Source organism: Chiloscyllium punctatum, chromosome 8 (genome assembly GCF_047496795.1).
Source record: "Chiloscyllium punctatum isolate Juve2018m chromosome 8, sChiPun1.3, whole genome shotgun sequence".
Taxonomy (NCBI): domain Eukaryota; kingdom Metazoa; phylum Chordata; class Chondrichthyes; order Orectolobiformes; family Hemiscylliidae; genus Chiloscyllium; species Chiloscyllium punctatum.
The window spans coordinates 17,128,214-17,154,493 of record NC_092746.1 but is presented as its reverse complement, the minus strand read 5'-3'; the positions used below and the strand labels follow the sequence as shown (position 1 = coordinate 17,154,493).

Below are 26,280 nucleotides of genomic sequence, written 5' to 3'. Positions count from 1 at the left end.
TACTGATTCATCAGCTGAGGGAGGATGGTATGTGGTAATCAGCAGGAAGCTTCCTTGCCCATGTTTAACCCAAAACCATGAAACTTCTTGGGGTCTCGAATTGATGTCGAAGACTCCCAGGGCAACTCTCTCCCAACTGTATACCACTGTTCCAACACCTCTGCTGGGTTTGTCCTGGTGAAGCCACCCAACAGCATAAGCAAGAGTTTGACAGAGCTCTGCGAACCCACAACCAACTGATCTGATCTAAGCTCTGTCGTCCTGTCATATCCAGTTGTCAGGGATGGTGATAGTGTCCGGGACATTGCCTGTAAGGTATGATTCCATGAGTATGACTGTTGGTTGACGAGTCTGTGACACAGCTCTCCCAATTTTGGCATTAGCCCCCAGATGTTAGTAAGGAGTTTGCAGGGTTGACGGGGCTGTTTCTGCCATTATGTTTTCCTGTGCCAAAGTTGATGCCAGATGATCCATCTAAGTTAATTTCTGTGAGACTTCATAGCGATTGGTATAACTGAATAGCTTGCTCAGGGCATTTGTGGGAAATTGAGAGTCAAATACAATGCTGTTGATCTGGCGTCACATGGAGGCCAAATCAGGGGAGGATGACTGATTTCTTTCCCTGAAGGACATGAGTAAACCAAATGGGCTTTTCTGGCAATCGATAATGGATTCATGGTCACCTTTGATTCTTAATTGCAATGTTTTAAAAAAAAAATTCAAACTCCACCATCTGTCGTGGTGGAATTCGAATTTAGGTCGTCGGAACGTGAGCTGAGTTTCTGGGTTATTGTGGTAATAATAAGTCCACTGTGCCTTGCTGTTGCCTGAAAGACTGCCCATTATCCTCAACTCTGAAACTGAAGGTTTATTTCATCAGTCATCCAGCCTGAAGTATAAGTCTCTCTCTCTCTCTCTCACAGACACTCCTAGCCCCCCACCCCAGATATATATATTTACACACACACAGACACACAGACACACACACACATATTTGTGGGGTGAATTTGTGCTTGTAGACTTATATTGTACTTTGCTCAAAAACTGCATGAATCCATGTAAGACTCCATGTCATTCTTTTAGATTAGGATTGGTCTAAACATTATGGCACAGACAACAGAACACAGGGGGCTAACTCCTTCAATATCTTATCTGGCTTTCACCAATTGTTACAGTTAACCTGAGAATGTAACTTTTTAAAAGGTTTTGTGATTTATGTATGAAAGAAGTGAAACTATCATGGTTATTCTAACAGATGTGACTTAACAAACCATCAAGGTATTTTTCAATGTATAATTTCAGTTACGTCACATTGTAAACTTTTGCTATAAATTCTGTGTCTTAGAATCTTATTCTCCACAACCACCTGATGAAGGAGCATCACTCCGAAAGCTAGTGCTTTCAATTAAACCTGTGGGGCTATAACCTGGTGTTGTGTGATTTTTAACTTTGTACACCCCAGTCCAACACTGGCATCTCCAAATCATAACATTTACAGCTGTATACAGAGAAACAGCAATTTACAAGGGAAAGGAGTGACAAAGTCAGACCCCAAACCCTACTGTTCAACCAGTTTTCAGGGAAATGAGGGCAAACCTCAAATCCCAGTTTCAGTCATCACAAAACAGTAACAATGGCAAATACATATAAGACAGTCCAATTACACTAAGAAAGTGCATAAAATACAGACCCCCAGCCATCCCTCCCACCTTCCAGCCACTCGAAGGCAGCCCGCCCCTATGCTAGTCGGTGGCTTTATTTGTTTTGTTTTGAGTGTCAGACAGGTAATCTGTTTAAACAGATTATGGAAAGATGTAGGTGGTGGTGATAGGGGCTTTTTAATTTTCTCAACGTTGAATGGGATTCACTTGGTATTAGAGGTTTAGATGGAGTAGAATGTGCACGGAGCATCCAGGAGGGTTTTCTAGAGCAGTATGTAAATAGTCCAACTTAGGAAGGGTCCGTACTGGACCAAGTGTTGGGGAATGAGCCCGGTCAGCTGGTTGAAGTTTCAGTAGGGGATGACTTTGGAAATACTGATCACAATTCCCTATGTTTTAGAATACTCATGGCGAAAGAGGAGAGTGATCCTGAAGAGAGACTGCTAAATTGGGGGAAGGCCAATTATGGCAAAATTTGGCAGGAGCTGGGGAATGTGGATTGGGAGCAGCTGTTTGAAGGTAAATCCACATTTGATATGTGGGAAACTTTTAAAGAAAGGTATATTAGAGTGTAGGACAGGCATGTTCCTGTGAAAATGAAGGATAGAAATGGCAAGATCAGGGAACCGTGGATGGCAGGTGAAATCATGAGACTAACTAAGAGGAAAAAAGAAACATACATAAGGTCTAGGTGACTGAAAACAGACAAAGCTTTGGATAAATATCGGGAAAGTAAGACCAATCTGAAACGAGCAATTAAGAGGCTAAAAGGGGAAATGAAATTTCTTTAGCAAACAGGGTTACGGAAAATCCCAAATCTTTTCATTCATATATAAGGAGCAAGAGGGTAACTAGAGAAAGAGTTGGCCCACTCAAGGACAAAGGAGGAAAGTTGTGTGTGGGGTTAGAACAGTTGAGATTCTTAATGAGGACTTTGCGTCGTGTATTCACTGAGGAGAGGGACATGACGGATGTTGAGGTTAGGGATAGATGTTTGATTACTCTAGGTCAAGACAGCATAAGAAGGGAGGAAGTATTCTAAAAGACATTAATGTGGACAAGTCCCCAGGTCTGGATGGGATCTATCCCAGAGGGAAGAGAGAGAGGAAATAGCTAGGGCCTTAACAGCTATCTTTTGCAGCATCCTTGAACAAGGGTGAGGTCCTGGGAGACTGGAGAATTGTGAATGTTGGCCCCTTGTTGAACAAGGGTAGCAGGGATAATCCAGATAATTATAGATCGGTGAGCCTGATGTCAGTTGGCTCATATATTGTCATTTAGATTAGATTAGATTACCTACAGTGTGGAAACAGGCCCTTCGGCCCAACAAGTCCACACCGACCCTCCGAAGAGCAACCCATCCAGCCCCATTACCCTACACTAACACTATGGGCAACTTAACATGGCCAATTCACCTAACCTGCACATTTTTGGACTGTGGGAGGAAACCGGAGTACCTGGAGGAAACCCACGCAGACAGGGGGCGAATGTGCAAACTCCACACACAGTTGTCTGAGGTGGGAATTGAACCCGGGTCTCTGGCACTGTGAGGCAGCAGTGCTAACCACTGTGCCACATGGACTTCAGTAAGGCGTTGATCAGTTTCCCCATAGGCTGATGGAGAAAGTGAAGTCGCATGGGGTTCAGGGTGTTCCAACAGGATAAATAGAGAACTGGCTGGGCAGCAGGAGACCAATTAGTTGCAGAAGGGAGTTTCTTAAAATGGAGAACTGACCAGTGGTGTTCCACAGAGATCCACGTTAGGACCACTATTGTTAGTGATATACGCAAGTGATCTGGAGGAAGATACAGGTGGTCTGATTCGCAAGTTTGCAGATGACACTAAGATTGATGGAGCAGCAGATGGTGAAAGGGCTATCAGAGAATGCAGAATATAAATATAAAAAGTGTTGGGCGGAGAAATGGCAGATGGAGTTCAATCCAGGTAAATGCGAGTTGATGCATTTTGGAAGATCCAATTCTCGAGTGAACTATAAGGTAAATGGAAAAGCCCTGGGGAAAATTGATGTACAGAGAGATCTGGGTGTTCAGGCCCATTGTACTGTGAAGGTGGCAACGCAGGTCAGTAGAGTGGTCAGAAGGCAGATGCCACGCTTTCTTTTGTTGAATGGGATATTGAGTGTAAGAGTTGGCAGGTCATCTTACAGTTGATTTGGCCAAATTTGGGATATTGCGTACAGTTCTGGTTGCCACATTGCCAAAAGGATGTGAATGTTTTTGGAGAGGGTGCAGAGGAGGTTCACCAAGATGTTGACTGGTCTGGAGTGTGCTCGCTATGAAGAGAGGTTGAGTGGTTAGGATTATTTTCTTTAATAGACAGAGGTTGACGAGGGACCTGATTGAGGTCTACAAAATCATGGGAGGTATAGACAGGATGGATAGCAAGAAGCTTTTTCCCAGAGTGGGGGACTCAGTTACTAGGGGTCACAAATTCAAGGTGAGAGGGGAAAAGTTTAAGGGAGCTATGAGTGGAAAGTTCTTTACACAGAGGGTGGTGGGTGTCTGGAACGTTTTGCCAGCGGAGGCAGGCACAATAGTGTCATTTTAAGATCTATCTAGATAGATACATGAATGGGCAGGGACAGAGGAAAATAGGTGACAGGTTTAGGTAGAGGATCGGTATCCGCACAGGCTTGAAAGGCTGGAGGGCCTGTTGTGCTGTAATTTTATTTGTTGTTTGTTCTTACAAACAGAGTTTAGTGGATCTATACAGACCTGGACATTTTAGCTTATTTCAAGTTAACTAAGACTTAACTCTGAATAAACACACGTAGAAAGATGTGGGTTTGATTCCAGTCTTGGGTGATTGTCTGTCTGTCTGTCTGTCCAGTATTTGAACCTTAGAACATAGAACATTGAAAAATACAGCGCAGTACAAGCCCTTTGGCCCTTGATGTTGTGCTGATCCAAGCCCACCTAACCTACACTCACCCACTATCCTCTATATGCCTATCCAATGCCCGTTTAAATGCCCATAAAGAGGGAGAGTCCACCACTGCTACTGGCAGGGCATTTCATGAACTCACGACTCGGTGAGTAAAGAATCTACCCCTAACATTTGTCCTATACCTACCACCCCTTAATTTAAAGCTATGCCACCTTGTAATAGCTGACACCATACGTGGAAAAAGGTTCTCATGGTCAACCCTATCTAAACCCCTAATCATCTTGTACACCTCTATCAAGTCACCCCTAAACCACCTTTTCTCCAATGAAAACAGCCCCAAGTGCCTCAGCCTTTCCTCTTACGATCTTCCTACCATGCCAGGCAACATCCTCGTAAACTTCCTCTGCACCCGTTCCAGTGCCTCCACATCCGTCCTATAGTATGGCGACCAAAACTGCACACAATACTCCAGATGCGGCCGCACCAGAGTCTTATACAACTGCAACATGACCTCAGGACTCCGGAACTCAATTCCTCTACCAATAAAGCCCAGTACGCCATATGCCGCCTTCACCGCACGATTTACCTGGGTGGCAACTTTCAGAGATCTGTGTACATGGACACCAAGATTCCTCTGCTCATCCACGCTACCAAGTATCCGACCATTAGCCCAGTACCCCATCTTTTTGTTACTCATACCAAAGTGAATCACCTCACACTTACCCACATTGAACTCCATTTGCCACCTTTCTGCCCAGCTCTGCAGCTTATCTATATTCTGCTGTAACCTGACACATCCTTCCTCACTGTCAACAACTCCACCGACTTTCGTATCATCCGCAAACTTGCTCACCCAACCTTCTAGCCCCTCCTCCAGGTCATTTATAAAAATGACAAACCGCAATGGTCCCAAAACAGATCCTTGCGGAACACCGCTAGTAACTGCACTCCAAGATGAACCTTTACCATCAACTACTACCCTCTGTCTTCTTCCAGCCAGCCAATTCCTAATCCAAACCTCCAACTCACCCTCAATGCCATACCTCTGTATTTTTTGCAGTAGCCTACCATGGGGAACCTTATCAAACGCCTTCCTAACATCACATCTACTGCTTTACCCTCGTCCACCTCCTTAGTCACCTTCTCAAAGAATTCAATAAGGTTTGTGAGACATGATCTGCCCTTCACAAAGCCACGCTGACTGTCCTTGATCACATTATTCCTATCCAGATGTTCATAAATCCTATCCCTTACAATTCTCTCTAAGACTTTGCCCACAACAGAAGTGAGACTCACCGGCCTAGGGTTATCCCTACTCCCTTTCTTGAACAAGGGAACCACATTTGCTATCCTCCAGTCTTCTGGCACTATTCCTGTAGACAGCGAGGACATAAAAATCAAGGCCAATGGCTCTGCAATCTTCTCCCTTGCTTCCCAGAGAATCCTAGGATAAATGCCATCAGGCCCATGGGACTTATCTATTTTCACCCTTTCCAGAATTTCCAACATCTCTTCCCTACATACCTCAAAGCCGTCCATTCTAATTAATTGTGACTCAGTCTTCACATCGGCAACAATGTCCTGTTCCTGAGTGAATACTGACGAAAAGTATTCATTCAGTGTCTCCCCAATCTCTTCAGCCTCCACACGCAACTTCCCACTACTATCCTTGACTGGACCTATTCCTACCCTAGTCATTCTTTTATTCCTGACATACCTATAGAAAGCCTTTGGGTTTTCCCTAATCCTACCAACTAAGGACTTTTCATGTCCCCTCCTTGCTGCTCTTAGCTCTCTCTTCAGATCCTTCCTGGCTACCTTATAACTCTCAATCGCTCCAATTGAACCTTCACGCCTCATCTTTACATAGGCTGCCCTCTTCCCTTGAACAAGGGATTCCAATTCCTTATTAAACCACGGCTCCATCACACGACCCTTTCCTCCCTGCCTGACAGGTACATACTTATCAAGGACACTCAATAGTCGCTCCTTGAACAAGCTCCACATATCGATTGCGCCCTTCCCTTGAAGCCTACTTTTCCAAGCCACGCATCCTAAGTCGTGTCTCACCGCATCATAATTTCCCTGCCCCCAGCTATAACTCTTGCCCTGCAGTGCACACTTATCCCTCTCCATCACTCGAGTAAAAGTCACCGAATTGTGGTCACTGTCCCCAAAGTGCTCACCTACCTCCAATTCTAACACCTGGCCTGATTCGTTACCCAGAACCAAATCCAGTATAGCCTCACCTCTTGTTGGCCTGTCTACATATTGTGTCAGGAAATCCTCCTGCACACATTGGACAAACACCGACCCATCTAACGAACTCGAGCTATAGCTTTCCCAGTCAATATCTGGGAAGTTAAAGTCCCCCATAACAACCACCCTATTACTTTTACTCTTCTCCTGAATCATCCTCGCAATCCTTTCTTCTACGTCTCTAGGACTATTAGGAGGCCTGTAGAAAACTCCTAACAGGGTGACCTCACCTTCCCTATTCCTAACCTCAGCCCAAACTACCTCAGATGGCGAGTCTTCATCCATCGTCCTTTCCACTGCTGTAATACTATCTTTGACAAGCAATGCCACACCTCCTCCTCTTTTACCCCCACCTCTGACCCTACTAAAACATTTAAACCCTGGAACCTGCAACAGCCATTCCTGTCCCTGTTCTACCCATGTCTCCGTAATAGCCACAACATCGAAATCCCAGGTACCAACCCACGCTGCAAGTTCACCTACCTTATTTTGTATACTTTTTGCATTGAAGTATACACACTTCAAGCCACTTTCCTGTTTACAGTCACCCTCCTTTGGGATTGATGCCATGTTCCTAACCTCCCTACACTCCACGTTGGCCATGCTAAATTGCCCGATAGTGTCCAGAGATGTGCATGCTAGGTACATTAGCCATTGTCAATGCAAAGTTAAAAATCGCACAGCACCAGTGTGTATTCCAACAGGTTTATTTGGAAGCAATAGCTTTTGGAGTGCTGCTCTAAAATGCAGTGATAGTAAATGCAGAGTTACAGGGACAGCTTACTCGGCTGGGTCCTTTCCAATTAGGAACTCTAAAGACACTCAATGTTTCTCTTCATCACTGGAGATGTGAGCAGGACGTCCAACCAGCATTGTTATAGACGACGTGGTATAGGCTCCTCTATTTGAGGCAAACTGCCTGTGAAAGGGAATCAGTACATAAAAATGTCTTTAGTTTTTCATGGAATGTCCGCATTGCTGCTTCGACATTTATAGCCCACCTTTAAATTCCCCTGGAGAAGGTGATGGTGAGCTGCCTGTTGGGATGTAAAGACATCTACCATGCTTTTACAAAGGGAGCTCCAGAATCTTGACCCAGAAACTGAAGCAACAGTGATTTCGTTCCAAGGAAAGACAATGGTTAACTAGCTGGTTGGTTTGTTTTCAAATCTGCTGCCCTGTCTTTCAAGATGGTGGTGTTGAGTTTGGAGTTATTGCAGTGCACCTTGCAAATGGTATGCACTACTGTCGTTGTGTGTAGGTGGTGAAGATGGGTATGAACAGATTGCAGTACTGAGTAATGGCTTAAGAGGATTCTGGGAAGGTTTTTCCTTCCTGCTAGCAGCGTATAAAAGGGAGGCAGGTTGTTGGGGGAGCTGTCATTTTGGACGGGGGCTGTGAGGGCTAAGTGCTGCTGTTGAGGCCCAAGTATGGGCTTGAGTTCATGGTTGGCCTTTGCTGAGGAAGGTGAGCAGCATTGAGGTACCACAAGACCAGGGAAGTGGGTGCAGGTCCTGGAAGGGACAAAGTCACAGCAACACCCTAGATAAGTGGTGCCACGATTTGTGGTGTTGTACAGCAGTGAGGGTCAAAATGTAAGTGAGCAATGGTAACTGGGAACTCTTATGATCACACACCCAGGCATTTCTATGACTGCAAGCAAAACTATAGGATGTTGTGATCTCTGCCTGGTATCAGGCTCCAGGATGTCTCTGAGCAGGCATAGGACATTCTGAAAGGTAAGCACTCTAAGGTGGTTGTCCAAGTTGGTGCTAACGACATAAGCAGAAAGGCTCTGCAAATGGGATTTACAATGTTAGGTAGGAGGTTGAAAAACACAACCTCTGGGTGGTAAACTAGAGATTACTCTCTGTGCCATGTGCTTGTGGTGCCTGAAATAGGAAGATAATCCAGTTGTCAGCCTGTCGAAAGAGCTTGTGTAGCAGGGTGGGCTTCAGATATCTTGGTCAGTGAGATATTTTTCCAGGGCAGGTTGGACCTAAACTGGAGGGGCCCCAGTATCCTTGCAGGGATGTTTGCCAATGTCAGGATGTTTAAACTAATGTGGCGGATAGGTTAATAACCTGAGCAGTAGGTCATGTGGAGTGATTTGGACTTTAAAGTGTGTAAGTCTTATGGGAAAAAAAGACAGGGCCAGGTTAATGAACATGACCGGGCTGGTGGTTTGAAGTGTATTTTAATGCAAGGTGTATAATAGGTAATACAGGTAAGCTTAGAGCCTGGATTAACAAATGGAACAATGATGTTGTAGTCATTACAGAAACTTAGTTGAGAGAAGGACTGGACTGTCAACATTCCAGGGTTTAAGACATTTCAGATCTGATCCCAAAGGATGTGAAGGCGGTAGGGAGGTTGCATTGCTCATTAAAAAGAATGTCACATTATATGAGCGCAGAGCTACAAAATGGTGCTTGATGACACACATGGACATAAACGTGCCACTTCACAATATGTAAAATTCTGACTCCATGACACTTTCCATCCAATGTTTAAATAAAACTTGTTATGTCAAAAAATTTTCAGGAACCTTCACGGTGGCTGTGTATTCAGGTAGATAAGGGTTTAAGGGAGTGCCTGTTTATTGGCATCTTAGCTGACTAAATAGTTACACCCAATCAAAGGCTAATTTCGTGTTCACTTCTAATCGATATGTAGTGAGACCCACCATCATGCATCAAAGGTAGAGGCAGTGTTTTATTCACTTGTGCCAAATGGAAAAGGTGCATTACATAACGTACAGATTACAGGAATGTAGGATGCAGACATTGTAAAACTGTTTTCCGAAACTGACATAACAAAGCAAAGTATGTTTTCAAATCGTGGAAGTGCAGGATTCAGATCTTGATGGTTTGGAAATATTCTCTAATCTTCATGATGCTATGCATGTATGGTTGGTAATCCAAACTGGGGAAGATCTCCAAGGAAAAGAAAAACCGAAACAATTTCTTTAGTACCGTTAGCAGTTCTCTTCTCTGAAGTTCTTATCAACTGAAGCTGTTTGATTTTAAATTCCAAAAAACTTCAGAATAGTTTGGAAATATTTTCTCCACACTTTCTGCTCAATTTATAATCAGGGGTTGTGGTTAGAAGGTTACTGTCTCCAAGCCTTTTGGACTTTTATTCACATAACTTGTATAAATCTGTGTATTAACTCGTGAAATTCTTGGTGGACTATTATCCGAACAGTTGTAGCAAGATAATCCTTTGTGATGGACTCTGCTATTGTCTCATGTCACAAAAGAGTTTTTAAGACCGAGATCACAGGTTTTTCTGGGGTGGGGGCTCAGGTAGTAACTTAATCTAAAACCCATACTCTATCCCTGAAGAAACTAATGCCCTTCTTGGCATACCAGTGACCAAGTCAATAGCAAGAATTTGAGGCTTGGGAAGAAGGAAATTGCTCATGTATGGAGCCCCTAGACGAGATCCTCACTGATTCTACAGCTTTTGAGAGTGATTAGATTAGATTAGATTCCCTACAATGTGGAAACCGACCCTTTTGGCCCAACAAGTCCACACCGGCCCTCCAAAGAGTAACCCACCCAGACCAATTTCCCTCTGAGTAACACTGTGGACAATTTAGCATGGCCAATTCACCTCTAATCTGCACATCTTTGGACTGTGGGACACTGGGAGAATGCGCAAACTCCACACAGACAGTCGCCCAGGCTGGAATCGAACCCGGGTCCCTGGACTGTGAGACATCAGTGCTAACCACTGAGCCCCTGTGTTTAGCAAGTATAAAATCCATGGAATGTCAATGCTTGGAGCAGTGCAGTTTCTGCCAGCACTTTGGAGTAAAACGCATTGCATGTGAGATTCTCATTCTGAAATGAAAATGAAAGAAATGTTAATTATAGTTGCCCTATTCATTGTTCACACTCAAATGCAACTGTAACATCCAACATGTTTGCATTTGATTGGTTTACATATTAATTTTTGTTTTTATTTGTTTTAAACAGGTGTTAACTTATAAATTAAATACCTTAACCAGGGACAAAGTGGTGACCATGCATCCAACTAGTATTGAAGGTGTTGAGGATATGGCAACCTTGGCACAGCTGCATGAAGGGTCAATCATGCATAATTTACACATTCGATATAAAAAGGACAACATATATGTAAGTTTAAATTGACATAGCTGGGATTGCAAGCCAATGATCGCTGTTGCATAGACATGATGAACGATTTTAATTAATTATTCAAAACGTTTAAAGTGGATGTGGGCATCTGTATGATAAGTTCATGGTAGCCTCATCATGATTGTGTAATGTGTAAATTGGGCAGGACAGGTAATCTTGACAGCACTTGCAAATGATTGCCCTTAAAGCTAGTGTACCTTTTGACAAGTCATGACTGCTTGCATGTAAGGCAAGTGGCAGGAAATTTGTGTCAAGCAAGCTCCCATGGGAAAGAAACGATATTCTGATTTTAGTGGTATCGATTGTGGATTAGGAGAAAGTGAGGATTGCAGATGTTGGAGATCAGAGTTGAATATGCGTTGCTGGAAAAGCGCAGCAGGTCAGGCAGCATCCAAGGAACAAGAGACTCGACATTTCAGGCATGAGCCCTTCAGGAATGAGGAGAGTGTGCCAAGCAAGCTAAGATAAAGGGTAGGGAGGAGGGACTTGGGGGAGGGGCGTTGGAAATGCGATAGGTGGAAGGAGGTTAAGGTGAGGGTGATAGGCTGGAGTGGGGGTGGGGGTGGGGGTGCTGAGTTTGAGGGTTGGGACTGAGACAAAGTGGGGGGAGGGGAAATGAGGAAACTGGAGAAATCTGAGTTCATCCCTTGTGGATTAGTATTGACCACAGTGACACTTGACAGTTTGTCAAACTACCAGAGAAAAAGCAAAACAAAGACCTGATATGTGCATCTTAGAGAGCAGATGGCAGGGGGGGAGGCGGGGTGGGTCAGGATTTAAAATCAGATTTAAAAGTGCCTCGAATTGCAGAGCGCACCTTCAGTACTGACCTTGCGTCTCGTCTGGATAATTGTACTCCAATATCTGTGGCGGACTTAAACCCCAAAATTTCTCTTTACAGATGAGTGTCACCAACTGATCTGACTCTCAAAGGAGCATAATGAAATAATTGTGCACTGTTCTGTAATAGATTTAAGTTTATAAACAGCACAGTATTTTCCTTAAGCGATGGATTTTTGCAATTAAAATTGCAGGATGTAGGACAGTATCTTATACAATATGGGCTATGGCTGAGTGTGAGGTAGAATCAAGCAAAATGTTTAGCAACACCCATCAAGGTAATTTCATGGTATATTGTATGCTTTTCTCAAGCAGTGTTGTATGTAGTGGTGAATTCCCAATAGGTGTTTATCATGGCTTGTTAAATGCCTTGTTAACAGTATAATCTGCTGCAGGTTGTAGTCTGACTTAACTTGTCGTACAAGCTAGACCTCAGAATAACTTGATATAGAAACCAGTGTAGGTTCTTGGTGGCTTTAACTCGCCAGCTCACCAAAAATGTGTTTTGGCACACTGGCCTTCATCAGCCAGGGCATTGAGTATAGAAGTTGGGAAGTTATGTTGTAGTTGTACAGAATGTTGATGAGGCCGCACTTGTGTTCGGTTTTGGTCACTTGGTATGGGAAGCATGTTATCAGACTGCAAAGAGTGCAGAAGCAATTTGCAAGGAAGTTGTCAGGACTCCACGTTATGAGTTATAGGGAGAGGGTGGACAAGCTAGGACCTTTTTTTCTTTACAGTGTGAGAGACCAAGGGAGGATTTTGTAGATGTGTATAAGGTTGTGAGAAGCATGGATAGGGCGAATGCACTCAGTCTTTTTCCCAGGGTTGGGAAATTGACTCGAGGGCATCAGTTTAGGGTTAGATGTGAAAAAAATAAAAGGCAATCTGAGGGGCAACGTTTTTACACAGACATGGAATGAGCTGCCAGCAGAAGTGGTTGAAGCAGATAAATTAACATTTAAAAGGCATTTGAACAAATAAATGGAAAGGAAAGGTTTCAAAGGTGCAGGGAAATGAGGTTAGCGTGGATGGAGCTATTGGTTGGCATGGACCAGTTTGGGCCCAAGGGTACATCTTCCTGCTGTCAGGCTCTGCCTCTACGGCTCCATTCAGTGGTAGAAGCGAAACAACAAATGTGTGTAGTCCTGCGATTCATCTGACATCTGCATTGACTGAACTCTGCAAGTAGGTGGAGCTTTTTTAATCTTAAAATTTCTGAATGGTGTTTTTGTAAAGAATGATATTTAACCTTGTAATAAGTTCTCCTCCATAAAGCAACAAATTTCATCTTTAATGTTGAGTCTTAAACAAATCCACAATTCACTTAGTCAATTCACTATGTATAGTTTTCAGGAAAGTAACTCAAACGTTTTAAGTAAGTAAGTATGCACCTGTGTTAAGTTTAGCGTTTTTATTATGACCATCATACTCCTCATCAAAGTGTTTTTCAGTATGTATTATTTAGTGTATATGTAATTTACTTCAGCCAGTTGTGTTTTCTTTTCCTATATTTACAGACATACATAGGTTCCATCTTGGTGTCAGTGAATCCCTACAAATCAATTTCTGGACTTTATGATATAACAAGCATGGAGCAATACAGCAGTTATCACTTGGGTGAAAGACCACCTCACATTTTCGCCATTGCGAATGAATGTTATCACTGCCTTTGGAAACGCAACGACAATCAGTGTGTCCTCATAAGGTAAAATGCTGCTATTTCATTGAATGCAGTTGCATTTTGAGTTGTTCAAAATTGTCGGCGTTAAATACATCCCATGTGAGTATATACAAATACTTAACTTTGGTCGTAAGAATTACATCACCTGTTTGTGTGCATTCCAAAGGCACCTCTTTAAATGGTACTATTAAATGAAGTAATGAGTACTGAGTAGAGTTGGATTTGGTAGAATGCTTGAGAAGCAGTGGCTGATGTTTAAAGATCTATTTCAGAATACAGATGACCCCCGTGAAATTGTTTCCCCCGTGTAACTGTTTCACTTACTCACAGTTTCCTCCAGCGGGAACATATTACAGGGAACGTTCTAGGTCCAGGATGCTATTGCGAAGGTATGTTTCCCATTTAAATGATGAGGTTCACTCCTATCGGTAGCTTCCGCAGTAGGTCCTGGGATTATCCCCTGCAGGTACCGGGCGGGGAATACTGTCCTCAGAATAAGTAATTTTGTGCTACAAAGGAAAACACATAATAAGATGGGTTGAGCAAGAATTGAGCACACCGTATATAACATGGGAAAATGTAAAGTAGTTCACCTTGATAAGAAGAATATAGAATGTTTATTAAATGGTTGTAGAATTCTGAGGCACAGAAGGATCTAGGTGTTCAGTCTGAGTTTGTATACAGGTGCAGAATTGATTAAGTAGGCTAATGGAATGCTACTCATTATTCAGGGTGGAATTGAACATTATAAATATGTTATGCTTCAGCTGTATGATGCATTGATGAGATGACATCTCAAAACGCTGTGTGCAGTTTTGGCCCCTCTCTCTTTTAGAATGTAATTGCTTTGGATGTGGCTCAGATGAGATTTACTAAATTCCAGTATCCGTCATGTTTTGCTTTTATTTAATTGAATTGATAAGTGGATTGAGTGGTTGTCTGATGAGAAGATTGGATGGACTGGGCTTATTTTCACTAGACTTCAGAAAAGTGAAGGATGACTTGATGCAATTTGTAAGATCCTGAATGGCCTTGACAAAGGTATATTTGGAAAGGATATTTTGTTTTATAGGTCAGTCCAGAGCCAGAAGAGACTACTTTAACATTGGAGATTTCCTTTAATCCCAGATGATGGGATTTTATTTTCTCCTATGAAGGGTCATTACATATTTTTAAAGTGAAGGTTAATTATTTGTAGGTAATGGAAATAAACGGAGCAAGAACAGATGCGAATGTGGAATTCAGACCACAAACCCATCATTGATGAACTCATTGAATGGGGAGCAGGCTTGAAGGTTCGAATGGTCACATCCTGCTCCTGATACAATATATAAGCTTGTATGTTAAGTTCCAATAACATGTGATGAGAATTATTTTTCTCCACAAATCGGATAAATATGTATTTGGTTAATTTCCAGAGAGGGAGTATCTTCAGGAATGGTTAGGAGGAAGTATTCTAATTTGGGAATTTAAATAATGTTGCTACAACACAAAAGCAAAGCTTGAGCTATTATTATTGTTAGAGCCTCTATATTTAACTAATTCCTTGAATTGTATCCCTGCCATGCATTCTAATGTGTGTATTTCAGTTTCTGCGAGCAGTAAATGTGCAAATGCTGTTTGTGCTTAAATCCAGAAGCAATCCAAAATGATCAGATTGTTGTATGTTACGCATTAATGAAGGAATTTAATTGACTAGCAGATATTGTCTTTAATAATTGCTTGGATATTTGAAAGAAACAGTGTGAGTTTACTGTCACTTAGGAAAGTTTTGGCCTAAATGAGTTATTAAAGAATAAGCTATACAGTGAACATGGCTAACCAGGTTCGATCACATGGAATGCAGGGGGAATTAGCCATTGGATACAAAGTTAGCTTGAAGGTAAGAGACAGAGGGATGCTTTTCAGATTGGAGACCGGTGACCGGCATTGTGTCACAGGGATTGATGTGGGTCCCCTCCGTTTTTGTCATCTTTATAAATGCTTTGGATGTGAGTATAGGAGGTATGGTTAGTATGTTTGCAGATGACAGTAAAATCAGCAGTGTAGTGGACAACAGAGGAAGGTTACCTCAGAGTACGCTGGGGCCTTGATCAGGTGGGTTGATGGTGCTGAAGAATGGCAAATGAAGTTAAGTCTACGTCAATGTGAGATGCTACGTTTTGGGACTGCAAATCAGGGCTACACTTATACACCTAATGGTAAGTTTGTGGGGAGTGTTGATGAACAAAGGGACCTTGGAGTGAGGGTTCAAATTTCCTTGAATGTGGTCTTGCAGGTAGATAGCACAGTAAAGAAGGTGTTTGAACATAGAAGAGTACAGTACAGGCCTTTAGGCCCTCGATGTTGTGTCGACGTTTTATCCTACTCTAAGATCAGACTAACGTATATATCCTTCATTATACTGTCTTCCATGTGCCTATCCAAGAGTTGCTTAAATGTCCCAAATGTCTCTGACTCTGCTACCACTGCGGGCAATGCATTCCACATACCCACCACTCTGCGTAAAGAACATCTCCCTAAACCTTACTCCAGTCACCTGAAAATTATGTCCCATTGTGATAGTCATTTCCACTCTGCCTCTCGTGATCTTGTACCCCTCTGTCAAGTCATGTCTCATCCTTCTTTGCTCCAATGAGAAAAGCCCTAGCTCCTGCAACCATTCTTCATAAGGTATGCCCTCCAGTCCTGGTAAATCTCGTCTGCACCCTCTCTAAATCTTCCACGTCTTTCTTTTTCTAATAATGATGTGCTGAGAACTGAACACAATATTTCTACTGCGGTCTGTGTTTAACGATGGTGCAAGATGGAGGGATTCATGTTCCTGTGATGATGGAGCTAGTTCTGTGGGAGGTGGGACAGTCCAAACTGGGCAGTCTGCACCTGGGCAGGTGGAGTGTTTGCTCGGGCTGTTGGGGAGCATTCAAACGAAAACGGAAGGGGGATGGGAACCAATGTGGGACGTCTGAGGGAAATGAAATGAGGACAGAAACCAAGGGCAGTCAGGGGAAAAGAGAACGTGGAAGGCAGTAAAACCAAAGAAAAAAGCTGCATTTCACAACAATTTTAAAAGGCAATAGATATCATAAAATGAGCCTGAAGGCTCTGTGTGTCAGTGGAAGAAGGATTTGTATTAAGGTGAATGAATTAACTGGACAAACAGTTAATGGATATGATGTAATTGAGATCAGAGACCTGGCTCCAGGGTGACCTAGAATGGGAACTCAATATCCAGGGGTATTCAATTTTCAGGATCGATAGACAGAAAGGAAAGGGAGGTGATTAACACAACAGCAAGGGAGGACATGTGCCTGGACAATGTGGAATCTGTGCATCACCAAAGGGAGTAAGTAATGAGAGTGAGAGTTGTACACAGACCATAAAATAGTAGTTGTGAACTTGGGGAGTGTATAAAACAGGAAATGAGAGAGTCGTGCAGTCGGGATACAGCCGTTATTTTTGGGTGACTTCAATCTACATAATGATTGGGTTAAGCAAACAGATGTTAATGTGATGGAGGAGGATTTCCTGGAATGTGTGAGGGCTCGTTCACTCAACCAATATTCGAGAAAGTGACGACTGCAGATGCTGGAGATCAGAGTCAAAGAGTGGTGCTGGAAAAGCACAGCTGGTCAGGCAGTATCCAAGGAGCAGGAGAGTCCATGTTTTGAGCATATGTTCTTCATCAGGAGAGCTTATGCTCAAAATGTTGACTCTCCTGCCCCTCAGATACTGCTTGACCAGCGGTGCGTTTCCAGCATCACATTCTCAACACTACTCAACCAATATGCCAAGGAACCAACTATAGAGCAAAACATCCTCAACTGAGCATTGCACAAGGAGAGAGAATTAATTGGCAACATTGTGGTGTGAGATCCTTTGGGGAAGAGTGACCATAATATGGTTGAATTCTTCATTAAAATGGACAATGACACAATTAAATTTGAAACTAGGGTTCTGAACAGAAAGCTAACTTTGGTATGAGGCATGTGTTGGTGAGGACAAACTGACCAAGGATACTAAAGGGGCTGGTGTTGGATAGGCAACAGCAGACATTTAACGAACATATAGGTGAACTTGAACAATTGTCCATCTCTATCTGGCGTGAGAGTAAATCAGTGAAGGTGGCTCAACTATGGTTAACAAGGGAAATCAAGGATAGTGTTAAAGCCAAAGAGGAGGTATATAAGTTGGCCAGAAAAATTCGCCTGAATTCGCTCTGGTTTTCTCCCACATCTTTGGACTGTGGGAGAAAACCAGAGCACCCGGAGGAAACCCAGGCAGACTCAGGGAAAATGTGCAAACTGTACGCACACAGTTGCCTGAGGCTGGAATCGAACCTGGGTCCCTGGCACTAGTAGGCTGCAGTGCTAACCAGAGCCCTGCAGAGTGGTCAGGGTTTCCCCAAAGCTTGTATAGTGAGGGAAAATAGTGAATTGTCAGGAAAATGCTGTGTGGTTTGAGAGGGACAATAACAAGTTGGCCAAATGGGCTGAGACCTGGAAAAAGAATCTCCAAACAGAAATGTGAAGTAATGTGTTTTAGTGGAAGGAACAGTCAGTCAGTCAGTGTTCTCTCCATGAGGTTCTCTCCAGGAGCAGAGGGTCCTCGATGTTCATGTGGACGATTATCTGTAGATAGCCAGACAAGTGGAAACACAGCCATTAAGGCAGCTTCTCGAATCCTTGGGTTTACAAACAGAGGCAGCGAGTGTAAAAGCAAGGAAATGATGCTACAACTTAAGATATTGTGTTTCAGGATATCTTTGCTAACACACTCACCAGCTCGCTATATTCATTAATATCAGGTTCCCATTCGTTCATAACCCTTTACTAACCTGTTGTTTACTATAACACTATTCAGTCATTTACAAAACCGCATCTTGGAATATCTTTCACTATTAAAATATGTACTAAAATTAAAACACCCTTTTCACCTTAAATCCTTATCAGGCCTATTTCTACATCAAAAGCTACCTCTGAATAGGTGTCAGTGTCATAAACAATACCTGCCCCATCAAGTCTCCACGAAAGATTGCATTATTAAGCAGTTCTTACCAACCACCTCCTGGACCTGCATAGATTATAGAAACCCAAACATTTTCCCCAATTCACATGTACTTGTTAAAGATCTTGTAGCTGGGCTGTTATCCCTTAAAGTAACTGTCAAAACAGCATTCATGTGAACTTGCACAAATGAATGAATGAACCTCTCACTGACAAAGCGTAAACAAATCTCATAACCCAGCTGTGGTAATCAGTTTAATATGCTTCATTCTTTTACAATTTCTAACTTATTCAGAACCTACAGGCCTAATATTTTTATTAACATTTACTATCGTAAAAGGAAGAAAAGGACAAAACACCACTTAATTATGCAGTTCAACAGTCACTCTTAATCCTAGCAGGAGTAGCGGCCAGGAGTAGTTTTAACCCATCTCCAATCTCCCAGGACAGGAGCCCCTTAGACCTTTGTTACATTGTTTACTGAAGATAAAACACCACAGTAATGGAATTTTAATATATGTAAAAACTGTGTATGAAAAGACTAGTGTAAGAATTTTATTTCGGAATACTATTGCCACCTCAAACTTGTGTGTTACTCGTAGTTTCTGAAGAAAGAGGCTATTTTGCCAATCACCGATTTCGATCGTTACTTGAGCGCGATCCCACAAGCTCTACAAATCATTGGTCAGGCAATATTTGGAGTATTCTGTTCAGTTCTGGGTACCTGCTATAAGGGAGGTGTTATTGCCCTGGAGAGAGTTCAAAGGAGATTTATGAGAATGCTACCATGAATGAGCGATTTTAGATACAAGGAAAAAATTACAGAAAATGGGTTTATTTTCCTGGATCAGAGAAGATTAAGGAGGTGACTTTATGAAGGTTTTCAAAATTATGAGCAATTTTGCCAGAAGGAAGGAAGGATATTCTGTTTGCACGTGTCAGTATGTAAGTAACTAAGGGTGACAATTTAGTGATTGTCAGCAAGAGAGCTAGGAGAGAGACTAAATATCTTTATTTGAGGGAGTTGTTAGGATTTGGAATTTGCTGCCTGGGAGAGTGGTGGAGGCAAATTCCATAAGAGGTTTCAAAAGAAAACTGGATGTATATTTGAAAGTGATGCATTTAGAGGGCAGTGGACATAAGGCTGGAGAATGGGTCTCGCTGGGTCGCTTTTTCAGGACTCTACAGACTTGATAGGTTGAATGGCTTTCTTCTATACTGTGCAGTCCTATGATACCAGAATAGAACAAAAATGGAAATATCGTACGTAACAGGGCACACAGTGTGGTTATTAGGCTTATAAAAGATGGTAATTGAGAATTAGGCAATTGACTTCAGGAGAATTAGGTATTTATTTATGATGTAAAATTCGAAACAATACTTTTAAATAAGCATAGCTGGTAATATAGAAGTATTCAAACTCAACCATGCAAATCAGGCAATTTAGTTAGAATAATTGTGCTTTTCTTTTCTGTTCTGATGGGATAACAGTGCACGTTTTGTCCTGTCTGAACTTCATATTCTATTGGTTCATATCTTCACCCTTATTTCTGGTGATTTTATTGTGGGATGATTGCTGGATTGGTAATCCAGAGACTCTAGTCATGTTTTGGGGACCGGGGTTTGAATCCTGCTGTGGCAGATGATGGAATTTGAAGTGTTTAGAAGTTTGGAATTAATGACCACGAAAGCATTGTCAGAAAAACGGATTTTGGTCACTAATGTCCTTTTAAGGTTGGCAACTGCTATCCTTATCTGGTCTGGCTTACATGTGACTCCAAACCCATTGCAATGTTGTTGACTTGGTTTCCAAAATTATGAGGGGCATGGATAGGATAAATAGGCAAAGTCTTTTCCCTGGGGTGGGGGAGTCCAGAACTAGAGGGCATTGGTTTAGGGTGAGAGGGGTGGTATGTGTATGGAATGAGCTACCAGAGGATGTGGTGGAGGCTGGTACAATTGCAACATTTAAGAGGCATTTGGATGGGTATATGAATAAGAAGGGTTTGGAGGGATATGGGCCGGTTGCTGGCAGGTGGGACAAGATTGGGTTGGGATATCTGATCGGCATGGACCGAAGGGTCTGTTTCCATGCTGTACATCTCTATGACTCTGTGACTGTATGATTTTCAACTGCCCTTCAGGCATTGGAGGTGAATCTGGGTAATAAATGCTGGCCAACCAGCAATGCCGTCATCTCGTAAATGATTTTAAATGTTCAACATAGCCTTGATAAGTTACAATGTGCTTATTAGGTTTGTCTGTTCCTGTCAGCTTGGACTCCTTGTTCTGGTAACTGGATTAGTGGTGCTGGAAGAGCACAGCAGTTCAGGCAGCATCCAACGAGCAGCTCGTTGGATGCTGCCTGAACTGCTGTGCTCTTCCAGCACCAATAATCCAGTATTTGATTTTCAGCATCTGCAGTCATTGTTTTTTCCTTGTTCTGGTAATCCAAGTCTTCCTGCTGATATTGAAGCCCATGAATTATCTGTATTAATTTCACTTGATGGTTCACATACAGAATGGCTCTTCCAGTGGTGAAATGGGCAGTCACAGATGGGCACTATATTATCCTACTCAGTAAATGAGCACTGTTATATTTCCAACCCTGGTGAACGTGCAGGTGGCTTTTCCACATGTGCTGTTGTCCTCAACAGAAATGGCTTTGGGTGTGAAAGGCACTGTCTGAGGATGTTTGACAAATTTCTGCAGTGCATGTTGTAGATTGGTGGAGGGAGTTGATGTGGTGCCATTCAAGCCAACTGCTTTGTCCTGGATGGTGTCAAGCTGCTTGAGTGTTGCTGAAACTGCACCTATCCAGGCAAATGGGGAGTATTCCATCACACTCCTGACTTGTGCCATGTCAGACAGGCTTTAGGAAGTAAGGAGATGGTGCCTCGTCTCTGACTTGCTGTTATCGCCACTTCATTGGGCAAATCCATGTCAAGGGCAGTGGTGAGATTGACTATCACTGAAGATGATTGTTATGTGACATTTGTGTCGCACCAATGTTACTTTATCCAGACTTGAGTTGAAAAGTGTCATAGTCTCGGTCTAGTTGCATTTTAACATTGACTATTTCAGCGTCTGAGGAGTCACAAATGGTGCTGAGTATTGCACAATCATCTGCAAACATCCCCACTTCTGAGCTGATGCTGGAGGAATGCTCATTGAAGCCATTGAAGGTGGTTGGGCCTGAGGAATTTCTTGGAGTTGTCTTGTAGCTGAGATGACTGGCCTCCAAAAACCACAACCAGCTTCCTTTGTGTCAGGGGTATGGCACTAACTAGCAGAGAGTTTTCTCCTAATTTCTAATGATTTGCTAGGGTTCCTTGATTCTATGCAAGTTCAAATGTGGTCTGAATGTCATGGGCTGTCCCCATCATTTCACCTCTGGACTTCAGCTATTTGATCCAAGGCTGAAATGAGGTCAGGAGCTGAGTACTCCTGGTGGCACCCAAACTCTGCATTGGTAAGCAAGTTTTTGTGAAACCGGTGCTAATTGGTTGCACTGTTGATATGTTAGATGGCTTTACAGATGATCAAGAGTAGACTGATGGGGTTATCATTGGTAGTGTTGGATTTCTTGTATTTGGTGTATAGGACATACTTGAGCAATTGTCAAAATTGTCAGATAGATGGCAGTGTTGGTACCTGTACTGGACCAGCTTGGGTAGGTACGCTGCAAGCTGTGGAGCTGGATGACCTTCAGACTATTCGGGAGGCGGAAGGGGTTATTGAGAGAAGTTAGAGAGGTAGTCACACCTCCATTAGGGACAGAAAGGGACCAGCAGGCAGTGCAAGGAACCCCTGTGGCTGTTCCCCTCAGTAACAAGTTTACCATTTTAGATACTGTTGAAGGGGACAACCTAGCAGGGGTAAGCCATGGGGGTACAGGTCTCTGTCACAGGGTCTGTCCCTGTTGTCAGAAGGGAAGAGGGAAGAGAGGCAGAGCTTAGTCATCAGGGACTCCATAGTTAGCGGGACAGATAAGAGGTTCTGTAAGAACGATAGAGACTCACGGTTGATGTGTGAGGGTGCCAGGGTTCGTGATGTTTCGGATCATGTTTTCAGGATCCTTGAGGGAGAGGGGAAGCAGCCCCAAGTCATGGTCCACATAGGCCCTAACTAGATAGGTAGGAAAAGGGATGGGGATTTAAGGCAGAAATTCAGGGAGCTCGGGTGTAAGTTTAGTGCAAGAACAAACCATCATCTCTGGGTTGTTGCCCGTGCCACATGCTAGCAAGGCAAGGGATAGGGAGAGAGAGGAGTTGAACACATGACTACAGAGATGGTGCAGAAGGGAGGGTTTCGGGTACCTGGATAATTGAGGATCTTTCTGGGGTAGGTGAGACCTCTACAAACAGGATGGTCTACACCTGAACCAGAGGGGTACCAATATCCTGGGTGAAGGAATTTGCTCATCCTCTTCGGGAGGGTTGAATTAATTCAGCAGGGGTATGGGAATCTAATTTGTGTCTACTTCTACACCAGGAGCATCCAGAATAAAGTGGGTGAACTTGCAGCATGGATTGGTACCCAGGACTTCTATATTGTGGCCATTCAGAGACATGGATAGAGCAGGGACAGGAATGGTTACTGCAAGTTCCGGGATTTAGATGTTTCAGTAAGAACAGAGAAGATGGTTAAAAGATGGGGTGGTGTGGTATTGTTAGTCAAGGACAGTATTTAGGTGGAAGAAAGGATATTTGAGGGATCGTCTATTGACATGGTATGGGCTGAGGTAATTATTAGGCAAGATTTACAATGCATAGGATGGGAAGGAAACTGCAGGGGATGAGCACAATTGAAATGTGGAGCTTAATCAATGAACAGCTACTGCGAGTCATTGATAAGTATGTACCTGTCTGGCAGGGAGGAAGTGGTCAAGTAAGGGAGCTGTGGTTTATTAAAGAAGATTAATCTCTCTTCAACAGGAAGAAGGCGGCTTATGTTTGGATGAGACATGAAGGCTCAGTTTGGGAACTTCAGAGTTACAAGTTTGCCAGGAAAGACCTAAAGAGAGCGCGCAGAAGAGCCAGTTGGGGTCATGAGATGTGGTTGGCAGGTAGAATTAAGGAAAACCCTAAAGCTTTCTATAGGTATATCAGAAATAAAAGAATGGTGAGAGTAAGGTTAAAGCCAATCAAGGACAGGAGTGGGAAGTTGTGTGTGGAGTCTGAGAAGATGGGGAAATGCTAAATGAATATTTTTTGTCAGTATTCACACTGGGAAAAGACAATGTTGTTGAGGAGAATATGGAAATACAAGCTACTGGCCTAGATGGGATTGATGTGCACAAGGAGAAAGTGTTCGCAATTCTGGAAAGAGTGAAAATAGCTCAGTCCCCTGGGCCGGATGGGATTTATCCCAGAATTCTTTGAGAAGCCATGGCGGAGATTGCAGAGCCTTTGGCTTTGATCTTTCTGTCACCATTGTCTATAGGAATAGTGCTAGAAGACTGGAGGATAACAAATGTCCCTTGTTCAAGAAGGGGAGTAGAGACAACCCTGGTAATTATAGACCAGCAAGCCTTTCTTTGGTTGAGGGTAAAATGTTGGAAAGGGTTAAAAGAGATGATTATAAATCGTTAGAAAGGAATAAGTTGATTAGGGATAGTCAACATGGTTTTGTGAAGGGTAGGCCATGCCTCACAAACCTTATTGAGTTCTTTTGAGATGGTGACCAAACAGATGGATGAGGGTAAAGCAGTTCATGTGGTATGTATGGATTTCAGTAAGGTTTTTGATAAGGTTCCCCATGGTAGGCTCTTGCATAAAATACGGATGCATGAGATTGAGGGTGAGTTAGCCGTTTGGATCAGAAGTTGGGTAGCTGAAAGAAGAGAAGGGTGGTGGTTGATGGGAAATGTTCATCCTGGAGTTCAGTTGCTAGTGGTGTACCGCAAGGGTCTGTTTTGTGGTCACTGTTGTTTGTCATTTTTGTAAGTGACCTGGATGAGGGTGTAGAAGGGTGGGTGAGGAAATTTGCAGATGACGTTTAGGTCGGTAGAGTTGTGGATAGTGCTGCAGGATGTTGTAGGTTACAGAGGGACATAGATAAGCTGCAGAGCTGGGCTTGTGGTGGCAAATGGAGTTTAATGCGGGAAAGTGTGAGGTGATTCACTTTGGAAAGAGCAACAGGAATGCAGAGTACTGGACTAATGCTAAGATGCTTGGTAGTGTAGATGAACAGAGAGATCTGGTGTCCAAGTACGTAGCTTCCTGAAAGTCGCCACCCAGGTTGATAGGGTTGTAAAGAAGGAATACAGTGTTAGCTTTTATTGGTAGAGTGATTGAGTTTGGAGCCACAAGGTCATGTTGCAGCTGTATAAGACTCTGGTGTGGCCACACTTGGGGTATTGTGTACAGTTTTGGTCACTATTATGGGAGGAATGCGGAAGTTTTGGAGAGAGTTCAAAGGATATTTACTAGCTTATTGCCTGGTGTGGAGGGAACATCTTATGGGGAAAAGCTGAGGGACTTGAGGCTGTTTTTGTTAGAGAGAAGAAGGTTGAAAGGTGACTTAATTGAGATATCTAAGATAATCGGAGCGTTAGATAAGGTGGACAGTGAGAGCCTTTTTGCTCAGATGATGATGGCTAGCATGAAGGCACATAGCTTTAAATTGAGGGATGACAGATGTAGGGCAGGTGTCAGAGGTAGTTTCTTTACTCAAAGTAGTAGGGTTGTGGAATACACTGCCTGCAACAGTTCTTGCCAACTTTAAGGGCATTTAAATGGTCATTGGATAGACATATGGATGAAACTGTAATGGTGTAGATTAGATGGGCTTCTGATTGGTTCCATAGGTTGCTGCAACATTGATGACTGAAGGGCCTGTACTGCACTGTAATGTTCTATGTTCTGGAGCATGAATCTTCAGTACCGTTGTCATAATATTGTCAGGACCCATCTCCAATGCTCCAACCATATTGTGATATCATGTGGATTAAACTAAATTGTCTGAAGACTGGCATCTGTGATGCTGGGAGCGTCTGGAATTAGCCAAAATGGATCATCTGTCCTGCACTTCTGACTGAAATGTTGTTGTGAATATTTAAACCTTTTAAGGATGTGGCTCCCCCCCACCCCCCTAAAATCTGTGCCTTCTAGTTTTGAACTCCCTACCCTGGGGAAAAGATAGCATATCAAATGCCTTCTTCACTATCCTATCTACCTGTGACTCCACTTTCAAGGAACAATGAACCTGCACTCCAAGGTCTCTTTGTTCAGCAACACTCCCCAGGACCATATTACCAAAAGGATGTGGATGCTTTGAAGAGGGTGCAGAGGAGGTTCACCAGGATGTTGCCTGGTATGGAGGATGCTAGCTTGGAAGAAAGGTTGAGTGGGTTAGGATTATTTTCTTTAGAAAGGTGAAGGTTTGTGGGGACCTGATTGAGGCCTACAAAATCATGAGGTATAGACAGGGTGGATAGCAAGAAGCTTTTTCTCAGAGTGGGGACTCCATTATTAGGGGTCACAAGTTCAAGGTGAGAGGGTGTTCGGAATGCATTGCCAGCTGATGTGGTTGAGGCAGGAATGATTAGTGTCACTTAAGATGTATCTAGGGAGCAAACGGATACAGATCCTTAGAAAATAGGTGATAGGTTTTAATAGAGGACCTGGATCGGCAGAGGCTTGGAGGGCTGAAGGGCCTGTTCCTGTGCTGTAAGGTTCTTTGTCCTTTGTTCTTGCCATTAAATGTAGTAGTCCTGATTTACTTTACCAAAATGCAGCACCTCACATGTAACTGA

General features: G+C 43.1%; 1 protein-coding gene across 1 annotated transcript in view; it reads left to right on the top strand.

The window, feature by feature from the left end:
- The window catches only part of myo10 (myosin X), a 335,499-nt gene that overhangs the window by 81,930 nt on the left and 227,289 nt on the right, over window positions 1-26,280 (top strand). Inside the window, exons 3-4 of the mRNA XM_072575194.1 lie at window positions 10,812-10,970; window positions 13,352-13,539. Coding sequence (XP_072431295.1) covers window positions 10,812-10,970; window positions 13,352-13,539 — 347 coding nt within the window. The remainder of the gene's footprint in view (window positions 1-10,811; window positions 10,971-13,351; window positions 13,540-26,280) is intronic.